This window comes from Syngnathus typhle, linkage group LG21 (assembly GCF_033458585.1).
Source record: "Syngnathus typhle isolate RoL2023-S1 ecotype Sweden linkage group LG21, RoL_Styp_1.0, whole genome shotgun sequence".
In the NCBI taxonomy this organism is placed as follows: Eukaryota; Metazoa; Chordata; class Actinopteri; order Syngnathiformes; family Syngnathidae; genus Syngnathus; species Syngnathus typhle.
The window spans coordinates 3,404,036-3,426,185 of NC_083758.1; the positions used below are offsets into that span (position 1 = coordinate 3,404,036).

At 44.3% G+C, this 22,150-nt stretch overlaps 1 protein-coding gene across 2 annotated transcripts in view; it reads left to right on the top strand.

Annotated features, from left to right (window-relative positions):
• plxna4 (plexin A4) overlaps window positions 1–22,150 on the top strand; it is a 105,548-nt gene that overhangs the window by 13,937 nt on the left and 69,461 nt on the right. For both annotated transcript variants that reach the window (XM_061268361.1, XM_061268363.1), the window contains exon 3: window positions 3,242–3,424. In XM_061268361.1, the coding sequence (XP_061124345.1) occupies window positions 3,242–3,424 (183 nt within the window). The remainder of the gene's footprint in view (window positions 1–3,241; window positions 3,425–22,150) is intronic.

The following is a 22,150-nucleotide window of genomic DNA, read 5'->3' on the forward strand; positions in this document are numbered from 1 at the left end:
AGCTTGCTACTTACGCTACACCAGCTAGCTAAATACTGCAATGCATAACCATTTTTCGAGCCAAAATAAATCCTACCAATCGATAATGGTAGATTTTCCTCAAATTGCAGCCTTTACGAAAACTGTACTACATTATAATGTCAATTTGAATTTGCTAAATTGTTCAGCCCTAATATGAATGTATATTATAATTACAATAAACTCAACTAATCCTTTTTGTCAGGATATAGTTTTGCCCATCATCCTGACGGGTCAGCAATTTGGCTATAATGTAATATGTAATTATATACTTTAACAGGCGATACTTTTTTTTTTCTATCAAGACAAAAAAACTTCCCCTTCAATCACCGATGATGCATGAAAGCACAACCAGCTCGCCTTGCTATTAATGTGGGATCATCACATTAGAGCATGGTACTCATCCAAATTTGTGTGGAATAATTGTGGTGAAAGGGACGAGGCCAGTACAAGAAAATGGACTCTTTGGAGCCCGTAAAAGCCGAGCGGCGACATGAAATGAAATTTCCTCTGTGGTTGAATATGTGTCATTAACTCTGTGAACCGGCAGCCAACGAAACGGGCCCTCGTCGCCGTGCCAGCCCCGATTAGGCCATACATCAGAGAGCGTTGGAGAGCGGATCTCTTTCAGTCACCGCTAATCGCTTTTTCGCGTGGCCCCTTCTCTTTCTCGCAGCTCGGCGTATATATGTATCTCTGCTGATCCCCCCCCTTTGCGCTCATTTGGTCCATGAGCTAGCTCGCTTTGTGCGTGGTGCTGGCAGCCGCACACAAACCGAAAGATGGATACGGCCGAGGGTGACCTGATTCTGCCTCAACTTCTGGCCACTATCCAAATATAGGAACGATGCTCTCGTGTTGTCACGTCTTGCTTTGGGACTGAATTGTCTTGATTTGACTTTAATTCCTGGTTTTAAAGTATACCGACCAATCCCGGGGTAAAGTTCAATCCCTGGACTGAGCAGGAGGTTAGGTAGGATTGCCCTCCCTCTTTCTAAAAATCGGGCAATGGAAACTAAAGATTGACGCAACAGGTGATCAAACAAATAGACTGCGCAGGAAGAATGTGTGCAGGAACAAGAATGTTATTTGTTGACACAACGCATTCATCTTCAGGGACTCGGAGTGATCTATCAGTGACGGGCAAGAAATGTTTTGTCATTTCAACAACACGATTGTTTTTCAAACGTACACCTCACGGCGCCATTCATATCAGCATCTTATTAGCCGATATTATTTGCCGTTCAGACCCAAGGTACCGCCTTGAGTACCAATGTCATGTTCCGGCGGCAGCGTAATGAAAACATGTCTGGTTCCTGACAGACAGAAAGTATATTTCACCAGATTGCAGCAGCCGCGCTCACGAAACGACGAGATGGCAGATGTGATTGGCAAGCGGCTGAGGTAATATGGCAAATAACATGGCGCTGGGTCTACGAGAAGTGATGGAAACACACATTTAGCACATGCATGCACAGATTTATTTTGGATGATCAAAACCACTTTAGCAGACTCGGAATCAGGTAATTGCTCTTGACAGGAATGCCTTTTTGTTCTTCCACTGAAGATGCATTTGATAATGAAGGCAGCGAATACTACAAAGTTTTCTCCGCTAGTTCCTGATAGCCTTTTAATCCCTCAGAAGAAAAGGCACATCACAAACAGTGAATACGATGATGAGGCAACTTTTATGGAATGACGCTAGTATCCAGGGGATTGTATCTAGGCCCAGGAATATTTGTCATGATGGGGTTGGGGGGTTGTGGTCTTGGTTCTATTGGCCCGGATACAGATCGTCCGTTTGGTAATTTTACCGATATTCCTACAGACCACCTTTGCTAGTATAATTTACGGTCTGTGACAATTTCCTAATTTGAAAAGTGCTCCCGTATATTCGTCGTTGTTTACCCTCTTCCTTTCTCCTTGCTCCTTTTACCCTCCGACCCCGTGACACCATCCTAGTCTGAACCCAATGAATCGTCGTCGATCATTCATGCCTCTTAGCCCAAAAGCTAACCATGGCCGAGATAAGCCACGTTCCATTTATCTAATGAAAACCAGGGTCTATAATTCTTCTGTCGTGACGATGGCCTCTCGTGAAAGGTTACAAAGAAGCACTACTCTAGGGTGAAACATGGAATCTAGGACTAAAGGAGCCACTTAATCCTCTGACCGCTTCCCATTTTGGGTTTCAAGTAAATGAACAGTGTTTTTAGTTTGGCATTAATTAATGTTTGTCCAGCGAGTGCCAAGACGTCACATTATACTCGGGATAATGGACTCCATGTGATCACGGGACCATAACTCAAACCTTTCTATCTCGACTGACGTTTTTTGAATGAATGCAAAGGCGGCATCACCTGCCAAGTCTTCCTTCGCATTCAATCACATGGTGACACCATTCATCACACCATGCCATTCGCCTCTTAAAAAGGTGTTTTCAAATTCAACCCCTCACACACACAAGTGGAATAATGACCAATTCCCGGCACTATTATTCTCTTATCAAAGCCCATAAGTCATTCTACCCCACCCAGAGTCACGGCTGATATAAATATTGTCTGGCGGCAGGGTAGAATGCTCCATACAAACAAGAAATAGGCCTCAGACCTGTTTTTCTTTCACAAAGATGGCTGCTGAGAGTATTGCGGGGATTTGCTTTAAAGCATCATGATGCTTTGAATAATTTCCCATTTTTATATCTCGCCGCGCTGGCATTGGTTGGACTGCGGGGAATCGTGCCTGACAGCTGGCTGAGTTGCCGCCTGATGGCAGTCCTCTTCCTTCATCATTTCCTCCTCCTTGTTTCAACAAGTCTTTAAACTGGTGTTTTGGTATTTTGGACCTTTAAAATTCAAAGTGGATAAAATTGTAACGGGTTTTCTCGTTAGATGGATTTGGTATAATGAGAACAGGAGAAGTGTCCCACTGTCCTGTCTCAAGCTTCAGCCAAACAAGCGACCAGCAGATCTGCAAAGTGGATCCTGTGGCGTTTGATTGGCCCTGAGCATCTGACAGTTCCTGGCGGAGAAGATGGGAAAGTGTGGTAGAGATTACTTATAGTTTAGATTTGAAATATATATTTTCTTAAAACTATATACAGTTACTTGGAACAAGACATTCCAAATAACCTGGGGTGATGTGCCACATGCTGCTTCACCATTATGATCTGAACATGTCGTGAATATTGAAAGGATGTAAATTTTCATTTTTGTTTTTTTAGCTCCTGACCATTGACGACGACTTCTGCGGCCTGGACATGAACGCACCCCTCGGGGTGTCGCAGATGGTGCGCGGTAGGCCCCTCTTCTCCGACGCCAATGATAAGATGACCTCCGTCGTGGCCTACGTCTACAAGAACCACTCGCTGGTCTTCGTGGGCACCAAGAGCGGGCGCGTGAAGAAGGTAAGATGGAGTCACCTTTCCGAAGTGCCGCGTAAGGGAGCGTGTATGCTGCGTATGACAGGAAGGATAGTTGTAGTAAGGCGGATTGACTTTCAGGCAAACTCGCTGAGTCGGCTGTATTTGCTTCGACGAGTGGTGCGTGTATGTGCATGCGTGCGATGAATTTGAGTGTGTTGTGAGGAAGCGGAGGTGTGATCAAGAGAACCCCTGAGGGGGGATTTGATTCCTGCAGCCAAACCTATCTGGTGTCTTTCTACATCCTCCTCGTCCATTACGCACACACACATGCTTCCTGTGCATCCTCTGCATCACAAGTCTACTTTTCTCCACTTTGGACTTATAAATCCAGGCGCCCCCTTGGGGGGTCGGAAATGGGTTTCGCACATCAGCATGTTACAGAAGTTGCTAGACAGCACACATCAGCATGTTGCAGAACTGATTGGTCGTCTTATCTGTTTCTTCAGGCACATTTAAATTCAAATACAGTTTTTTTGACTTTGTATTCATAACAATTTGCTGCCTGTGTAACTCCGATTTAGTTGACTGAAGTAAATTGGTATTTTTTTGTACCATGGAAGATCACCGATCACGTCACATGACAGTCGGAGAGCCCGTGGCTAAACACGATTTGTAAAGCGAAACGTGACTAGGATAAGCTACGTACTAACGTGTTACGGCTCGTACCTTGATCGTCCCCCCTCGGCCTTTCCCCGGGCTAATGGGATGACGCGAGGTGTGATGGGCGAGCGCTAGCTAGCGCTTTTTTTGCTCTTGATATAAGGCCGTGGCTGTGACTAACTCTGGGCCAGTGACGGGTCTAAAGAAAACCGCCTTACAAGCGAGGGAAGGTTGAGCTGGAGGACAGCTGCTATGTCTTGAAGATGAACAATTCCACAGATGAAAAGTGAACCGGAGAAATATGGCCAGACGCTGCCAACACACACAAGCAAACGGTGATTTTGACACTGTTTGTTCTACTTGATTACCAACCTCCTTCCTGTGTTTGTTTTGCTGCTTTTATTGCACACCGGGGCCCCGAGTGGCTCGGGCGGCGCTCTTTCGCGTAATAACCATCATGCTGCAGAGCAACTATATAATCATATTTTATACCTGCTGCTCATGTATGGTAATGAGCAGCAAATTTAGTGTCTGCGGGTAATAAAAGCGTCGGCGTACAAATACAGTATACCTTCAAATCCTTTTCAGAGGCCACTCGAATTTTTTTTTTTTTTTAAAACACTAATAGTCAATTTCATGTGAAATCTGTTTATTTGGCTGCTGTTCTTTTCAGCTTGTGTCCATATGGCAGACATGTTGGACAGAAGGTGATCAATATCCCGGCATCACAAGCCCCCATTACAAGCCAATACTCCCCTCCCCATACGCGCCCGGGCTCCTCCCCGGTCGTTAAAGTGTATACCATTAGATGACATCACGGGCAATAAAAGACAACAGCACAACAATAAAAGGTCCGAGCATCGCCCCACCTCCTTTATCAGTGATTTTATAAGCCCCCCCTTCCCGACTAATGGATGTTGATTTATATACACTGGCCCACCTCAAGTTGTTCCATCCATAAGCCTCTCCCCTGTTTTTTTTCAGCTTTTAACTGTTATTTATAGTCTTGTGAGCGACACATCCGTCTGAATAAAAATGAGCGTTACGGTAAAATAGAGTAGATGGACCTTAATGCACCGTTGTTTGGGTCCAGCTCCATTTTATGACATCATGAATTTAAGAGGGGCGTGGAAGCGTTGGCGAATGAAACTTGTCTGCTTGTGAAATGTTTCTATTTGACGGCTTGGAATAATATTTTGTTTGGCTCGCGGACTTGAGGGTATCTTACGGCCATTACGACAATTGATGGTTTAATTAAGGAGGCAAACGGGAGCTACGGCTCGACGAGGATCGTCGTTTAATAATATAGACAAACACTCGTGCTTTGGGTCAAAGGCTAGCATAAGGCGCTAATGTTGTCTTACGTCAACCAGATCGGAAGCTCTCCGCCTGATTGGTAATATGCGTTGTCTCATCCTTGTCAAGGTGTTAATGGTGTTTTCTGTCAAGTTATAAATCAAAAACAATCAGAGAATGCTTTACAACCAAATAGCACTAATAAATAAACACAAGGCTTTGCCAAGATTGGATCAATACAGGCCGGCTAAAGTGGAATTGCGCCACTGGATTCATTTCATTGTTTATTTTATGATTGTGCAAAAAACAAGACGTCATTGCAGGAATGAGTCACTTTTTGAAGTAACTTAGAACTCACTTGTATTTGTCGTTGATTGTGGCGGAGGAAGAAGTAGCAGAAAATTCCGGAAAAGCTCAGTTCCTGAATTGAAAGTGCAGTCTCAATCGAGAGTTGGAGAAGTGCTTTGAAGACGCGAGCGCTGGTTTTTTTTTGCTTTCATGGTCGACCAACTTTAAATTGGTTCCCTCTCGAAAAGGAGACACTTGATCTAAACTCATTCCGATGCCCGCATACAAAAGGGACCCTCCAAAATCATCTCACCTGAGTCTATCCATGCCGATACAAACCGTAAACTATCCGACTAGCTTCCCTTTGAATTTCCCACCCGTCTTTCTCGGTCTGCGTATAGCTGAGTGGAGTTCTTTGATGGCCGCCTCCTGCCATATGGCGTCTGTCGGTTTCACTCTAAGATGGAGCTGTGATGGAGATGAAAGGACTCCGTTGTTAGGGTGAGGTTTAAAGCCATCGCTCACAGGTCACTGGTCAAGGGGAAATCCTCTCCCCCCTCCTGCTGGCATCGGGTTAGCGTATGGTCATTTGCTCACGCTGCATATTACCACGGATGGAAACCAGAGTGGAGACCGAGGACTGCCTGCAGAGGTGCTAATGCAGCTCCCCTCTGACTCTCCCAATGGGGAGTATTGGCTCCCCACACAATGAGCAGCTAACCTTGAACTTGACACGAGGATGTCGGCTCGAACAAGGTTGAAACGTACCGAACAAGCTGCCAGAAACTGGGCATGCAAAACCTAAGGCCAAATCGTTTCCATTTTTTCCTAATCATTTATCAGAATTTGGCGAGAGCCGAGTGTCAGGTTGTGACAGTGCAGTCACCTCTTAACACGGTTTGCTTCTTTCTAATCTGTACCAATCAGACAGACAAGAAGTTTGAGGGCAATGACGCATGACGAATGTGAAAGAGGAAGTAAAATCCCAGAGTGAGAATTCAAGACAATTCATGTCCGTCATATCAGCTGTTGACATCAGCACCAAACAGGTCAATCTCTACACGTGATGGTTAATGTCTGCTGTTGCGAAAGGGAAAGGTCAACGTCTTCCCTCAACCTCCTGTCAATTTCCCCCTTTGCCGCCCTACCCCATACACCTGAGTCGTGTTTTTTTTCGTGAGCTCCCGCTGCCCTCCTCATCACAAACATGCCATTTAGCTGCCATTGTATTATTCCGCTTACTGGATTCACAATGCTGTGTCACTCTTGTCGAGTCGACACTCTTCCTTGAGATGTTTATCACTCTGGACTGTTCCCATATGTTGCACGGGTTGAGATCGTCCTTGTTTTTGCCCACGTGTTTGTTCGTCTTGTCTCCGCAATGGTGTCGGTTAGCTCTAGATGCAGATTATTGAAACAAGCCGAGGCGCGGTCAGTGGAGCAGAGGATTAACTGCTAAGAGCTAATGATGAAATATGCCGGAGGATGTGTCGGCATTGTGCTCCAAAATCCATCCACCGCCCAACCGCCGTTGTTACGCTATCAGAACACGTAGACGGCAAAGCACCGCAACACAACCCATTCCGGCCCTTACTCCAAACTCCTGCTGCATGCGGCTAGCATTGAGAGAATGCTAATGTTTCCCGCGCTGTTAAGTATTCCGCGGCAGTGCTTCCCAGTTGACTTGGCGCTATATGTGTGTGTTGCTGTTCCCTTACCAGCTAATGCAGCAGCGTGTTGCCATGGTAACAGGCGGCTATCACTAGCATATACTGACTGAATTGAAAAAACAAGGCGGGAAATGACTGGCCTAAAAGGTGAGCCTAAAAAGCCCCATAGTGAGACACATAGGAAGACGTAGCGAAGTGTTTGTCATGAAAAAAATCGACATATGCTGACGTATGGGGTGTGAAGGATATACCGCATCGCTTCCTCCTACGCTAACAATTAGCAAGTTAGCACGTTTGCATGACTGACTCAGCAGATGGGAAATGCGTTGTGGAAATAGCCGGTCACCTTCAGTATGTCATTTAGGTGTGTATTTATAGCCAGGCTTTTTCACCTTCTCGTCGTGGCTTATTCATAATTGATAAGCTTGCTCGCTTCATACAATGGCGGTTTTGCCGCTATGATTCACGGTCGTTGTAGTCCTTTACCTTCCTGTTAACTTCAAACTCCCCCAAAAACTAAATTAGTATTCCGAAAGGAAGTAGAGGGAAATGTGTTTTACTCCCCCAATGGGAAGCCCAGAGAGACCGGAATTGGCGAGTGAGAATAATGGGTCCAAGCTGGCGGAGATGGAGATAGCAACGATGGAGACAGCCTGTTGGGACGAGAATATTCTGCTGTTCATTTTTGCGCAGCTATTAAGGCAAGTACCCGTGTGTAGCGGCGGCGAGACATTTTGAGAGGCCATTCGCGCCTTCCGTGTTTTTGTGGTGGCTGAAGGGCTCGAGTAGGCAGAGAGAGATACTGAAAAGGGAAAATGACTCACTTTTCATGTGAGATTTTTTTTTGTGTGTGTTTGTAACCTGACAGTTTGAACCGCAGTTGACTCTGAGCGTTGACGGCTCGGGGTTAAGAAAAGGACGTGGCGAGGTCTGACACATCATGGACTCTTTGATCCAACAAATCACTTTACAGTATTGCCATTGGCTGCCATTTGTACTCAAGTTTTTTTTTCTCCTATCATTGCCTTAACATAGTTGCTCCTCTATCGTGTAACATCACAGTCTCTAATAACCACTCAATGGCTGGCACACAGCAGCGTGTCGGATCATTTATCAAAACATCCCAGTCGCTCATTTGTTAATATCGTGCATGGATTTCCGAGAACATCACAGCAGCGGGTTCAGCTCGTGTTATGATCTCAACTCCTTCCCTATCCTGGAAGTCATCTAATCACACAGTGAGCAGCGACACAATGGTCCCATCCACATCTTTGACACCCTCAAAGAGCTTGTTTGAGTTCTTACCCTCCATCTCGCCTATTAAGCCCACTTGAAAAGCTGTGCGTCTACTCAGCCAGTTAATTAGCGGCGCTATTAACGGCCCTCAGCCATAGCCTGTTATTGTCAAGGCAGCAAACGGGGAGATAATTATGCAGAACTTTTCTCTCGCCTTCACACGACGACTGCCGGATCACAGAGTATGTCAACACCCTGAACTTGTATGCGGGTTTTTTACATGGCAACACTTTCATACTGGTGATAAACACTCGGTTGAGTGTTGTCTTGAATTGTTGAAAAGCTAAACTTTTGAGCTAACCTAGCTAGCTTAACTTCACAGTTCATCCAGCTAGCTTACCGGCGTAAACATTGTGTCAGCCCTTCGTCTGTGCGAGGATAAGTCAAACTGAAATAGAGTCTTTCATTGGTTTTTGCCAATTGTACCACATCTTAAAATGTTTTGTTTTTAATTATTTTAAATTAGTTGCTTAAGGGCGGCTCGGTGGCGCACTGGGTAGCACGTCCGCCTCACAGTTAGGAGGGTGCGGGTTCGATTCCACCTCCGGCCCTCCCTGTGTGGAGTTTGCATGTTCTCCCCGGGCCTGCGTGGGTTTTCTCCGGGCACTCCGGTTTCCTCCCACATCCCAAAAACATGCTTGGTAGGCCGATTGAAGACTCCAAATTGTCCCTAGGTGCGAGTGCGAATGGTTGTTTGTCTCCGTGTGCCCTGCAATCGGCTGGCAACCGGTTCAGGGTGTCCCCCGCCTACTGCCCGATGACGGCTGGGATAGGCTCCAGCACTCCCGCGACCCCCGTGGGGACTAAGCAGTTCAGAAGATGGATGGATGGATGGATAGTTGTTTAAGTCGACTCGAGTCCAAGGCGTGTGACTCGCCTTTGGTTTCTCCTGCGATGTTTCACAAGATTTGTTGTGTTGCCATATTTTCAAACGGACTGCTTGTATATGCTTTTTATCTGAGAATTGATTTTGAAGCAAGAAGGTCTGATATTAGAGCTACGGGTGTCCAAACCTTCGATGGTAGCTCCAGCACAGCATGAACTAGCCCCACGCGGCACTCATTCAATTTCCCATTCTCAAAGGTCATTTACATTTTGTTGTTGATTAAATGCTATATAAAATATTTACGGTAGCAGCAGCACCTCCCGAAAATGAACAACTTATTATTTTTTTATTAGGACTATAGCGTAGGAGTGTTGAATAATCGCACGGGGACTGTTCATTTGAGCTTCGGCGGTAGGGAAAGAAAAAAAATCAATAGGATGTCCACAGCTAATCACACAGTGTGTTCTTGCGTTGCCCACTGAATGGATGACTGGACGGGGCGTAATCGTGCTGAGCCCACTTTGTAATTTTCCGTGAGTGCCTCTGTTGGGTAAGCTTCAGTGTTCAGAAAAGCATTTTCTAAACTTGGTTTGAGGACTAAATAGGCAGCAGCGTTCTTTTATTGGGTACTTGAACAGATGAGAATATTAGTAGCAATCATTTTCTTTCATAGTTACTCGAAAAAAACGATATTTTGTGTTCCCATTTGGCCACTTATGTACATGTTTAAAAAGAAAATCTGGTGAAAAAAAATAACATCGAAGGAAAAAATTGACGTCAGGATTGATCCGTTTTTCTGCCTTTTAAATTGATGTCACTGTGTTACTCACAGACTCTGTGTGTGTCGCTATATAGAGGACACGGCACTGCAGGTGAGGCACCCCCCCGCCCCGCCTCACTCCCACTCACCAACCAATCATTGCTCACCGTTGGTCTCTTGGGGCGACCGGTGCCCTCACTCACCTTTCTTTTTTTTCCATCCTCCACTGCTCCCATCTTCCTTCCTCTCACTTTGCAGCCTCACAACTGGGTCATTCCTTCTCTCCCTGCAGGCAACGGCAGGTACGATGAATTCGAGTACACTTTAAGGCTATAAACTTAATTGAGGACTGCAAACGGAACAGCGGTTTCCTCTATTGGGACGAACATTCTCGATGATTATATCATTAATCAGACGATAATCTCTGATATGAGAAAATCATTTCTGGTATAACGGACGAAATAAAAAAGATGGAATGTTCGGTATCGTCCGTATGAGACTGTTTTTTTTTCGGTTTCACAGTTGTAACCGTATCCGGCTTTAAAGTACACCTCATGGACGTTAAGAAAATGTTGAAGCTTCATTCAAATCTCTGGTCCGGATTAGTTTCGGTTTCACTGTTGATTGCAACGACGGGGGAGTGGATAATCGTGTAATGTCTCGTAATTTTGGTAACCAAAACAACGTGACCGAGCTTTTCCTGTGTACACATCCTGATATAATTCTTGCTGAATAAACAATGGTGAAAACGGTTGACCCGAGTTATGTTTAGAAAAGTCATGATTGCATGACAGTTTATATATGTTTGCTTTGCCTTATTCACCAGTTCATATGACACCGCTTCCCTTACGCATAATCTCATAGTAACACATACACAAACACGCTGTGCGGTGCGAGGGCGGCGATGTCGCCATTTCGATTCCTCGACTGAGCAGATGCGAGTGTAAACATTCGCCAGTGTGACACCTTTGATTCATTTATACAGTGTGTCTATTTTTTTGTTTATCGCATATCCCTTGTCACAATCCACTAAAAAGTGAGCCATTTTTAATCCTTTTCCTTTCCGTCCTTGATTTTTGACATACGGGCACCCTGGGAAATTGGACTTCCAAGGATACTTTGATGTGCAACCCTCCCTTGTTCCCTTCACACCAATCCCCCCCTTTCCCCCTCAGTCTGCTTTCAGTGACGAAATCTCAACACAGCATCTTGTCTACAACTCTTCCCTCTAGAGATGAAGTCCTCGGTTTTTTTTTGCTCATGCATGTAATCAATTTCTACCCTTTTAATAAAGCTAAGCGGTAACGTTTAGGAAGTTTGCTTTGCGAAGCCACTCAAACCTACCAGGGGGGAAAAAAAACACATTGTTTCATCTCTGTGTTTGGATTGCAAAATTGACGGGAATGAAATGGCGGACGTTCCATCTGGTTTGGTCTCAAAAATGACTTACACACCAAATCAAACCTCTGTCCTCTTCCCCTTCTGCCACCATGGCTACCATCTGGCACATACCCCTGGTAGCTACATTACAACCAGAGATTAAACCCAAATGCTGTACCGTTTTTGTTGAAAGGATTCTGGCTCAGTTCAATTCAGTCTTACGAGTACCTGGTGTTAGCCTACAATGGCCTCCACTTCAGTTTTGACTACCATTTCCTGGCGTCTGAACACAGTACAGATGCTAGCGCGTGTGCTAAAACGCGTTGGCAGGCGTCACGTCTACCACAACGTGGGCTGCAGACTTGGCGGCCAAAGACACGAATGGCGTAGACATCGAAGTTCCTTTTCACCTTTATCACGGTAAAACACGGAATTCCGATTGGAGCTTGTTTTTCCTCTTCTTCCAGACTTCTTTGCATTGACTGATCTGTTTGTCACGCTTTTTTAATTGGAAAACGCTCTCCCAGCGGGCTCGCGTGGCGCCATCCTTCTTGAAGCTTCTTTTATTTAATACCGTGTTTGAGATCAGCAGGCCGGCTTGCAGCTGCTGGATAAGCCATTCGTTTGTGATTAGTATATAAGGCCAACATGTCTACTAGCGTTTGAATAATGAGCTTGTGGTGACAGTTGGGGCGCACTGTAGTTTTCGTGGGTGGAGGGATGGTGGGTTGGGGGAGGGGGGGAATGAAGCAGGGTGGTGTGCAACATGAACAAATGAGCAGGAGGAAGCGAGGGTCTACTCTCATCTTTTGGGAAACGATTATACCTCGGCTTCATTCGTCTCCAAGGAGAGTCAGAGTGCCTCTAGAGTTTTGTGTTAGCATTGTTGCACTGCTAGCTTTAGCATAATCCTTACCTTGTTTCTTCCTCTTTGGTAGTGGTTGAAAAGAAACGCCAAGACATCTTTCCATCACTGCGCCCTGGCGACCGCACACTGAAGCTTCTTAATGTTAAATAGCCTCTAATTCTCTGTATCGCCGGATTATCCATAATTGATTTATGGATGAGGAGTAAAATTACTCATCATTTGAGGGAGAAAAGAGGACATTTTGTCTCCGGGCTTGAGCGTAGCGAGCTTTGTTCGAAGCTAATGGAGGATCTTAGCTTCAGGCCGTCTTTACGATCACAGCTGGAAAATGCGATGTTACATTTAAAGCAGATTGTTGTCACTGTGATAGAAAAGTACACCTGAGGCTATCATTGTGTAAGATTTAAAGGCAACAAAAAGCATTGTTGGCAAACGTTATATTAAACCGTACACGACATACGCTGTGTTGTCCTCTCATACTGTGAGTGTCTAAGCTTGTAAAGAAACTAATCCCCAAAACCTGATCTCAAACGGAACATCGGCATCTTATTTTGTTAGCAAACAGTAATAAAAACTCACATTAGATCCATTTCACCGCAGTTGTGTGTGTGTGTGTGTCCCCCTCGTCGCTCACTTAATAAAAGCCTCCATGAGAGTGGAGGCATTCTCCTCTCCGGTTTCTTCCTCGGCGATAGCATATCTCGACCCTCTGCAGTTGCTAGGCTGCGTTGCTAGGCAACTCATATCTACTATTATGGGATTCGAGCGGACTCAATGGGGAAGTTTAGAGCCGACAAGCTGGCCCTCTGTTTGTACGCTCTGCGGTATCATGTTGCGCACGATTTTCGATTGTGCTGAAGAGTCGTCAACAACAGCTGCAACTTGGAAATTAAGTTCGCTAGTAGTTTGCGGCAAGGTCAGTTAGCGTAGATAAAATACAACATTATTGTCATATCTTCAAGGACATGCTGGAACTTTGAGAGATCAAAATCGAGCACCTAACATTATGTTAAGGTCTCTGTACTGTTATTATCGCTCTAAACCAAAATATTCGCAATCAAACGAGCAACATGCAGCATCAAATATCTTTTATTCAGGCACGTACGGAGGCAAGTTAAGGTCAAGGTGAAGTACCAGTTGAGAGCCGGGCAATTTATACGACAACAACCCAGCGTAGCTCTCGACGTTCGCACAATGCGATGCGTGTGCACACAAACAAACAGTCTTCCTCTACGCCTGATATTGATCGCTTCCTTCATTCTCGGACTCTTCAAAGGTGACTCTCCGACCTTCCCGATCCCCCTCTATGGAAGTTTATCTGTGCCATCGGATTTTGAATTCGAATTTGTAGCACTGAATTTTTTTACATCCAATTTTTAACACTGAATTCTTTTTTGCATCTAAATCAGACTTTGAATTTTAAAAGCCATCGAATTTCTAGCACTGAATTTTTTTTTCCTAAGACATTTTTTTCAATGTCTCAAAAAATTCAGTGTCAAAAAATTCAATGTCTTAAAAAATTCAGTGTAAAAAAATTCGACATCTCAAAAAATTCAATGTAAAAAAATCCAATGTCTAAAAAAATTCAGTGTAAAAAAATTCGATGTCTCCAAAAATTCAGTGTAAAAATATTCAGCGCGGACATCCGGGGTAACCAAGGGAGAAGTAATCGATCCCTGTATCAAATCATCCAACGTTCAGCCAATCAAGTTACGCTCCATTGGTCATGTGACGTCGAAACAGGAACGTCGTGAAGTTCAAGTTCATTACAGTATTACAGTATTAACTGTTACTGTTACCTTTGAACTTCACGACGTTCCTGTTTCGACGTCACATGACCAATGGAGCGTAACTTGATTGGCTGAACGTTGGATGATTTGATACAGGGATCGATTACTTCTCCCTTGGTTACCCCGGATGTCCGCGCTGAATATTTTTACACTGAATTTTTGGAGACATCGAATTTTTTTACACTGAATTTTTTTAGACATTGAATTTTTTTACATAGAATTTTTTGAGATGTCGAATTTTTTTACACTGAACTTATTAAGACATTGAATTTTTTGACACTGAATTTTTTGAGACATTGAAAAAAATGTCTTAGGGAAAAAAAAATTCAGTGCTAGAAATTCGATGGCTTTTAAAATTCAAAGTCTGATTTAGATGCAAAAAAAAATTCAGTGTTAAAAATTGGATGTAAAAAAATTCAGTGCTACAAATTCGAATTCAAAATCCGATGGCACAGATAAACTTCCATACCCCTCCATTAAAAGTATTGCACTTGAATCAAATCTGTCACACTTGACGGGAATCTTGTAAAGAAACACGTCACCCTGAGTGGGCATTGTTTTGTAAGTCGGACGATGAAAAGTTTGTCTTTTTTTTAAAGCTAAAATGGGTTTCCGTAAGCCGTCAATCAGAGCGAGGATCGTATCATCCGAGTATGGCCCTGTTTGTTGGTTTTCGCAGGGTCACTTGAATCATGTCTAGTAAAGCTTTTACACAAGATGAGCTCCCATAAAGACAATGGGAGTGTTTGAGTGCATATGGTGTGATGAATGGTCCAATGGGCTGAGTAGAGGAGAGTGTCCATAAAACACCTAAAATGTCCTTACTCTCTTTCTGGCTTATTGTCCATCCTTTCATCTTTACTGTTTCTCATCACTTGTTTGCCTTGTGTTGTGTCTCTACTCGCTCATGTCATCCATCTCTCTTCGCTTCTCTCTTTCGTTCTGTGCTTCTGGCTACAAACGACAAAAAAAACCCTCCAAACAAATGAGAGTAATATCGTTTTACGGGACAGCGACTTCAAAGTTTGTTTCGGCGCCAAAAAAAAGTCCCTGAGGGGATAGAGTGAGGACGGACGTTTGAGAGGGTGGTGAAAGGCAGACAAGACTGAGCAAGTGTGCTGTGTTATTTGAATAAATGAGTTGTTTTTTGATGATTCGTTTTCCTCTTTCAGTTCTTGAAAGGCTACGAAAGATCCATTTTTGCTATTTGTATTGTAATCAGATCACCTTGAATGGGTTTCTCAATGTACAAATGTGGCATCGTCCAACAAATGAAACATCTAATTTGATCCAAATTCTAAATTCAGTGTTCTTATATAGCCCGATTATATGATTACAAATCAATATCAAATGTATTTGAGTGTAATCTCCAGAATCCCACGCCATACTCTGCCAACAGCAAAGGATATTTTTCTATCTTTTGGTCCCATTTTAAATCCATCTACATTGCTACTAGCTTCATGCTAGCTAGCGCTAAGCTAGTTAGCCTCTCAGGTCATTGCAAATTACCATTGATTTGTTGCTAGCATGGTGTTAACCGCCCAACAGGGAGAAGCTAGCTGTCTAAATAGTTTCGTTGATAGGACAGCGTTAGCTAGCTAATTATTTGCAGAATTGGGAGTCTGCTGGAATGTACGTATGTAGCTTTCACGCTTGCAAACTTCCCACGAAGGTGACTCAAACGGGAAAATTGTGATTTGCCGTTTGTTTTCAACGGCCAATTTTGAATTCAAGCCCTGGCGTATACTTTATATCAGTATCAGTTTTCCAACTGCTGACTTCTGATTGGCTTTCTGTTGACAGCCATCAAATGCTTCCTAATGTTTTTTGTATTTTTTTGCTGAACCGGTTTTTCCAGACACCTCCAACACTCTCCGTGACTCTTTATCCTAGTTTGTGCCAGTGAGCATCCTCCCGCCAACAACACCGCCCTCCCCTCATAGAACCAGCTGAGATGAAAAGGCCCTCAGATCCAAGGTGGCTAAACTTTGATCAAACTGGCAACAAGTGTAAATAGGATCGCTAATCGGGATTTAACGGAGGGGGTCTGCTGTCCGGGTAAACGGCGCTCCGACAGCGCCTTTAATTGGGATGTAATCTGTAACATGTCATTTGTCTGGAGTAGGATGGATGGAGGATTACCGTGTCGGATGTGAAAAGCCAATGTATGCGATAAATGCACTGAAAAAGGAACTAATGAGCTTCGTGAAAATCCTCAGTTATGCCGCTAAAAACCCAGCTCAGATTACAATCATCAGATATGGTCAAACGGGCCTCAATCCAATTGGAATCCGCAAATCAGTTTGCCTCTCTAAACTCCGGACCCGATTACATCGCTTTTAGAAGCCACAAAAGCCGCCGGCCGGGTCGACTTTTCGGTTTCAAGCCTCTTAGGGACCGTCGAAAACAACAGGGCGGGAGGGACCAATAGTGGCAAATATTCTTCATCTTTCGTAATTAAGTTTCCGGAAAGCATCTCTGCGCCTTTGTTGCTGTTCGCCGCAGCCAAATGAAGTCATCTGTTGGTTGAGCCGTAACAAATTGATCCTGAATGAATAATTTTTTTTTCTTCAAAGGCTGTGACTCGTGTTCTTCACTAACATTATTCATGTGCCTTTGTGTTGCGATCAATTACGTCAAGCGTCTGTTTATGCAGCCCAGGTGGCATTGTGTCCGTCCATTGTTCCGATTTTGACCTACCCCGACTCTTGACCCCTAATCATCGTCCACGCATCTGTCACTTCTTATTTAATTTGATTCATTAGAGAAAAATCATCATTTATTGCTTTTCTTTTCTATACCTTTTGGCTCGCCTTCTTCCGAAAGTGAGCGGAGTCTGGCAGTTGGTGCACCCCCACCCCTCCCTTACTTCTGCTTTCTCTGTGTTCAATTATTCATGCTGAGCTCGATCACACACACATCCACATCCACACGCGCACTGTTGTGTAAATGCGTGTGCCATGTGTTGGCAGTGATATGTATTTCGGAGGGCTTTGTTTCCAGGACCGGTTACTGGCAGCATCGGTACTGAAACTGAAGGGACCGTTACTGGAGATGAAGGCAAAGGGACTTCTTGTGTGTTGCCTCACATCATTTACCAGCTGTTTTATTTTTTCATTTTTAAACAAATTCTCCAAAGATGCGTTCTTGAAAATGGAGCCTGAAGGGAAGTGACTCTTCTGGACAATTTGTGCTGTGTTGGTGATGGTGCAGTTTTACGAGATTAATGACACATGGTGGCTAGGCGGGAACGAGACAGCAGGGGTTCAGTGTTTGATGCGGTTCTCTGCAGTTGATACATTTTGGCAATTCATCTTCTAGAATTACACCCACACGGGACATCTAGTAGACATTCATCTTAGATCACCACTAGCCAATCTTTCTGGTAAAGCTAAAATTAAACGCATTGCTAGCTTAATGCTAGCACTCAATAAAAAACTAGCAAAAAGCAGGCTAGCAAAAATGAGCATGAATGCTTTTCCAGACCTGTACTGCAGTATCTTTTAGTTCCTGTTTGTTTCTGTGGATAAATTGCATACTCTATTGAGTTTAAGTCCAGAGTCTTGGCAACTCTAAACCAGTCTTCCAGTTTTCCCCCTCTGATGAAATCCTTTGTGGTTTTGTCTTAAGTCTTAAATCTCTTGATTAGTTTGGATGCATTTTTCAGCAAATTTCCTGACAAAATGGTTTTGTTGACTTCAGTATTCATTCTGCTATAAAGTTAAGCTCCGAATAAATTAAAAGTAATTCATTATTAAAGGTGCAACATTTTGAAATCAATAAATAATAGTGTTTATTTAGCGGGATTCTTTTTTTCCCGGCTAACTGACGATATGAGAAAGGAGTGAGTGTGAAATGGATATGAGTCATCCCATCAGCGAGGGAGCCGGGTCACCGTGGACATGGCCGCCGACCCGGCACGGATGCCCCGGCTATTGATCCCATTAAAACGACACCTCCCTGCTTGTGTTTTGTATCCTTCCCTGTGTTTACTTTCCTGTCAGAGTGCATTAATCTTAATGAGATCAACAACAAGGTTCCTCGTCTTCCCTTCAGCCGCTATCTCGACGGTTGCACGTCTGTCCCTCACGCCCAGCAGATGTTTTTTCCCCACCTTTTTAATGCTCGGCTGCTTCATCATCATAAAATAGAAAACGTTATGCAAATAATGATTCGGCGATAAACGCGAGGAATAAAACCAGGAGATAACCTGGTGAATATAAACGTATCAAAACTCCTCCTCATCAGGATGCTCCTGATATTTTGTGATTTGACATCATCACATAGAGCGCCACGGGGCATCGGGATGGCTCGCAATTGTCTACCCGGAATTCTTTTTTAAAGACATTAAAGATATTTATGGGGGAAATGAGCCCAGCAGCGGCGGCTCGGCACCGTTATTGTGGCGACTTGATGAGAGGTTGATTTATCGCCCTAAAACAAGCGCCTTGTGTTTATTCAGATTCTCAACGATATATATTCTTCAATTTCTAGTAGTCCTCCTTGAAAGCACACCTATTTGTCTTTGTGTTATTTTTTTATTTCAAAATAAAACGATTGTAAGCATCAGTTTGAAATAATGGGCCGCTTTCGAATAAATACAATGATCAGATTAATCGATGCAATAATCGACAGATTAATCGATTGTTGAAATAATCATTTGTCAGCCCTATTGTGATCCTTCAAGGTACAGATTTCCAAATCGGTTTCCATTTTATTTCTAATTATACGAGATATTCCCAGAATAGTTTTTGCTTTATACCAGATGAAATATTCGATTAATCGTTGTAGCCCTGTAGCAAAAAAAACAAACTTTTCTGCCCCCTTCCTTAGGGTACCACTTGAACATACCCCAGTCTATTCATTGGTCGTTGGAACAAAATCTATGCATTTTCTTTTCAAATCAAGCCTCTCTCCTCGTTCACGGTGGCTTCCAATAAATCCAGATGATTCCCCGCGTCATTATATGCCACATTTGACTTGCAAATGGCCTCCTTGAGCTTTCCAAGAAGGCGAGATGAATTCAGTCCCCACGCATGCGGCTGTTTGTCGGATACCTGCACGTGACTTTTTTTCTCGCCCAACTTCCAGCGTTCAATTTCCCGTGGCCCTACAGGGGGCAGCACGCATTAGCGTCCTCTTTTGTCCCCTGTCAGCACGAGCAAGGTAAACATCCTCTCGGATTATCTCTTTCATTCTTTACCTCGTTTTTTTTTTTTTTTACCGTCTCCCCTTCTGCTTTCACTCCATCTTGACTCCTGAGAGATGAAAGCCTCCCTACAGCTCCTTTCACTCCTCCTGAAGAAGCCCAAATGAGCAAGCTTATCTGATAAATTACCCATTTTGGTTCTTCTGACAGAAATGCACGCACGGACACACGTCCAGCCCGCTTGCGTGTACAACCGACCACATCAATAAAAAAAAGAAATTGGTCGGGATTGTTCCAGTGGGATGTAAATATATGTAAGCAGAACGCCCACACGGCGAGTCTGCTGGGAAATCCGGACCCCGGCACCGGAGGTTCGAGGTGCCTGGCGTCGGCTCCCCCGGGCGCGGAGAAGTCAGGATTACTGGGCCCGGCGCCGTAAGGCCTTTGGGTCGCACTCCGCATGGGGTCCGCAAGGGGGAGGGTCATGTGGCTTTTATCAAAACCCCGACAGCTGTTGTTCGGCTAAGCCCCTCCCCCTTCCTACCCAACCGGATGCGCCACAGACTTCTTAATACTGGCGTATGTCCTCCGCAGCAAACTCATTTGCATCTGCAGAGTGTGTTAATTCGCAAGTGTGACTCGGGCTCGGCTAATCAGCATAATGAGGGAATGAGCTGGTAATGCAACAAAATGTTTAGATTGGACCTGAATTGTTTGGGCTATTCCCTGCGGTGCATAAACGAATCACGGCTGAGTTCAGCAAAACACTTGGAATGCAAAAATGTGAATATTTAAAACACATTTAATTCCATTCATTCATTATGTGCTCTTTACTTGCAATACTATTACATTACAATACTAAGACACCGATACTTTAACGGAAACATGAATGACAAGACTTTGTGAGTTGACAGTCCGCCAAGATTATTTGAAAAACATGTTATAGAATTCTTCAGGTCAAGTCTAAGATGCGTGAAAATCTTAATGTCGCGCCTTCAAAGTACTCGAATCTGACCTCGGATGGCGCCCGCTTGTTAAGTTACGTGACACCGTCGCAGCAGCTGCTCTTGAACACACAAAGCCGAAGTGTCTTTGTGTGTGTGCGTCAAGCAAAGGCCTCTAATGTGGCATCACGATGAATAGCGTCAGAGGTGAAAGGTTAAAAGTGCAGCTGTACAATAGCACCTGCACACAAACACACGCTCGCTACCTAATGATTGAGCTCCCCCCGACCCCCCGACCCCGACGTCCCTCATCCCCACTCTCTCCGGGGACCCTCTCAGTGTGGGTCGTGTGTGTTTCCTGCACTAATTACACTCCTGACACCCGCCAGCCACCCCTCACTCCGTCTTTGAGAAAGATACAGTAGTTTCATCAAACGTCCTTGCCCCCCCCCCCTCCCCTTCTCCTCCCTTGGGCGCCATGTGGGGGACTGTCTCCCCCGTCTAGACCCTGACAACATTTAATGACGGCGTGAACCAACGGGAATTTTGGCTGGGTCCCGCTAGGGGTGCGGGCGCGTTCCTCCCCTTAAAAGTCCCCCCACACACACACACACTGGTATAAAAGATACTGGAGTAAACCTTGTAGTTTGCATTGCTGCCCTACGTGCTTCCTCTGTTGCAAAAAGTCCCACATCATTTCAAGATTAATTAAAAAAAAAAAAAGTAACATGTCCTCATTTCATTTGGAATTTGTGAAACAGTTAATCACAATTACCACGAGTGGCGTTAGCTCTGCTCCGCAGCTGGCGTTGCGCAACCTTCCCTCTTTGCTTCTCTTTGTTTCGGGACTTTCTGATTGGTTGAGTGTGTTGCAATTCTCTGCTTTGCTTCCCACTGTGAAAACGAACTAGGACCAGCTTGCACAGCGAGCTGTGCGAAAAAGCATATTGTTTTGTTTGGGAAGTCACGTTATTTAGCAAAGATCCCAAGGGATTGTTTTGGTGAGTGATGGGTCGCAATACAAGATGACCTCCATTGAGGAGCGCTTGATTTGTTCCACGTGTGTGTTATCAAACCGAGTACATAAGGATGTGTACACGTCGGATGGATGGACTATATAGATTGATTTTGCATATATGACAGCCTGGTATCGGATGTCCTAGTATCGGAGCATTTTTACAAGCCTAGAATCATTGCATCCCTAATTGTCAACAATTAATTTGTGGCCTTCAGTAAGGAGTCCAAACAAACACTTTACAACAACCCCACCCCCTACTAAAGTTGATGACAATGTTAAGTATAGTTTAACGCCGTCACTTTTTTTTTTTTTTTTAGCTGCATGTCGGCAGCTTGTTACTCTGTCTATATGTGTGTAATTGCAGCCACTGGCTCTTGTTCTCTCTGCAGGCCATCTAATGAGCTTGCACACACGTACGCAGCGTGATTGGCGCACCATGCCGGCATAGTCTATATCTCTCTCCAGCCTAATGAGAAGGCAACGCCGCCCAAACTCGCGGTATAACAATCATATCATCTGTGGGTTTTTTTTGTTTTGTAAAAAGTCGCTAAACTCTTAGCGGCGGCGCTACCAAACAACTAGACTCACTTAAGAAATAAAGACGAAGAGGTCACAAGCGGTCGGAAGAAAGTCATTGCGTAACAATCACATCTTGGCGACATATTTGTTGAGCATGCGGAACATATTTTGCAAAAGAAAGTGTCTGAAAAGTCACTGTTTGAAATTTCACGCACCAAAAAAAAGTGGACTCTTACGCAAGATAAGCTTTTTATCTTTTCATTATTGCTGCGATACACACAATGTGCCGATCTGATTACGACGC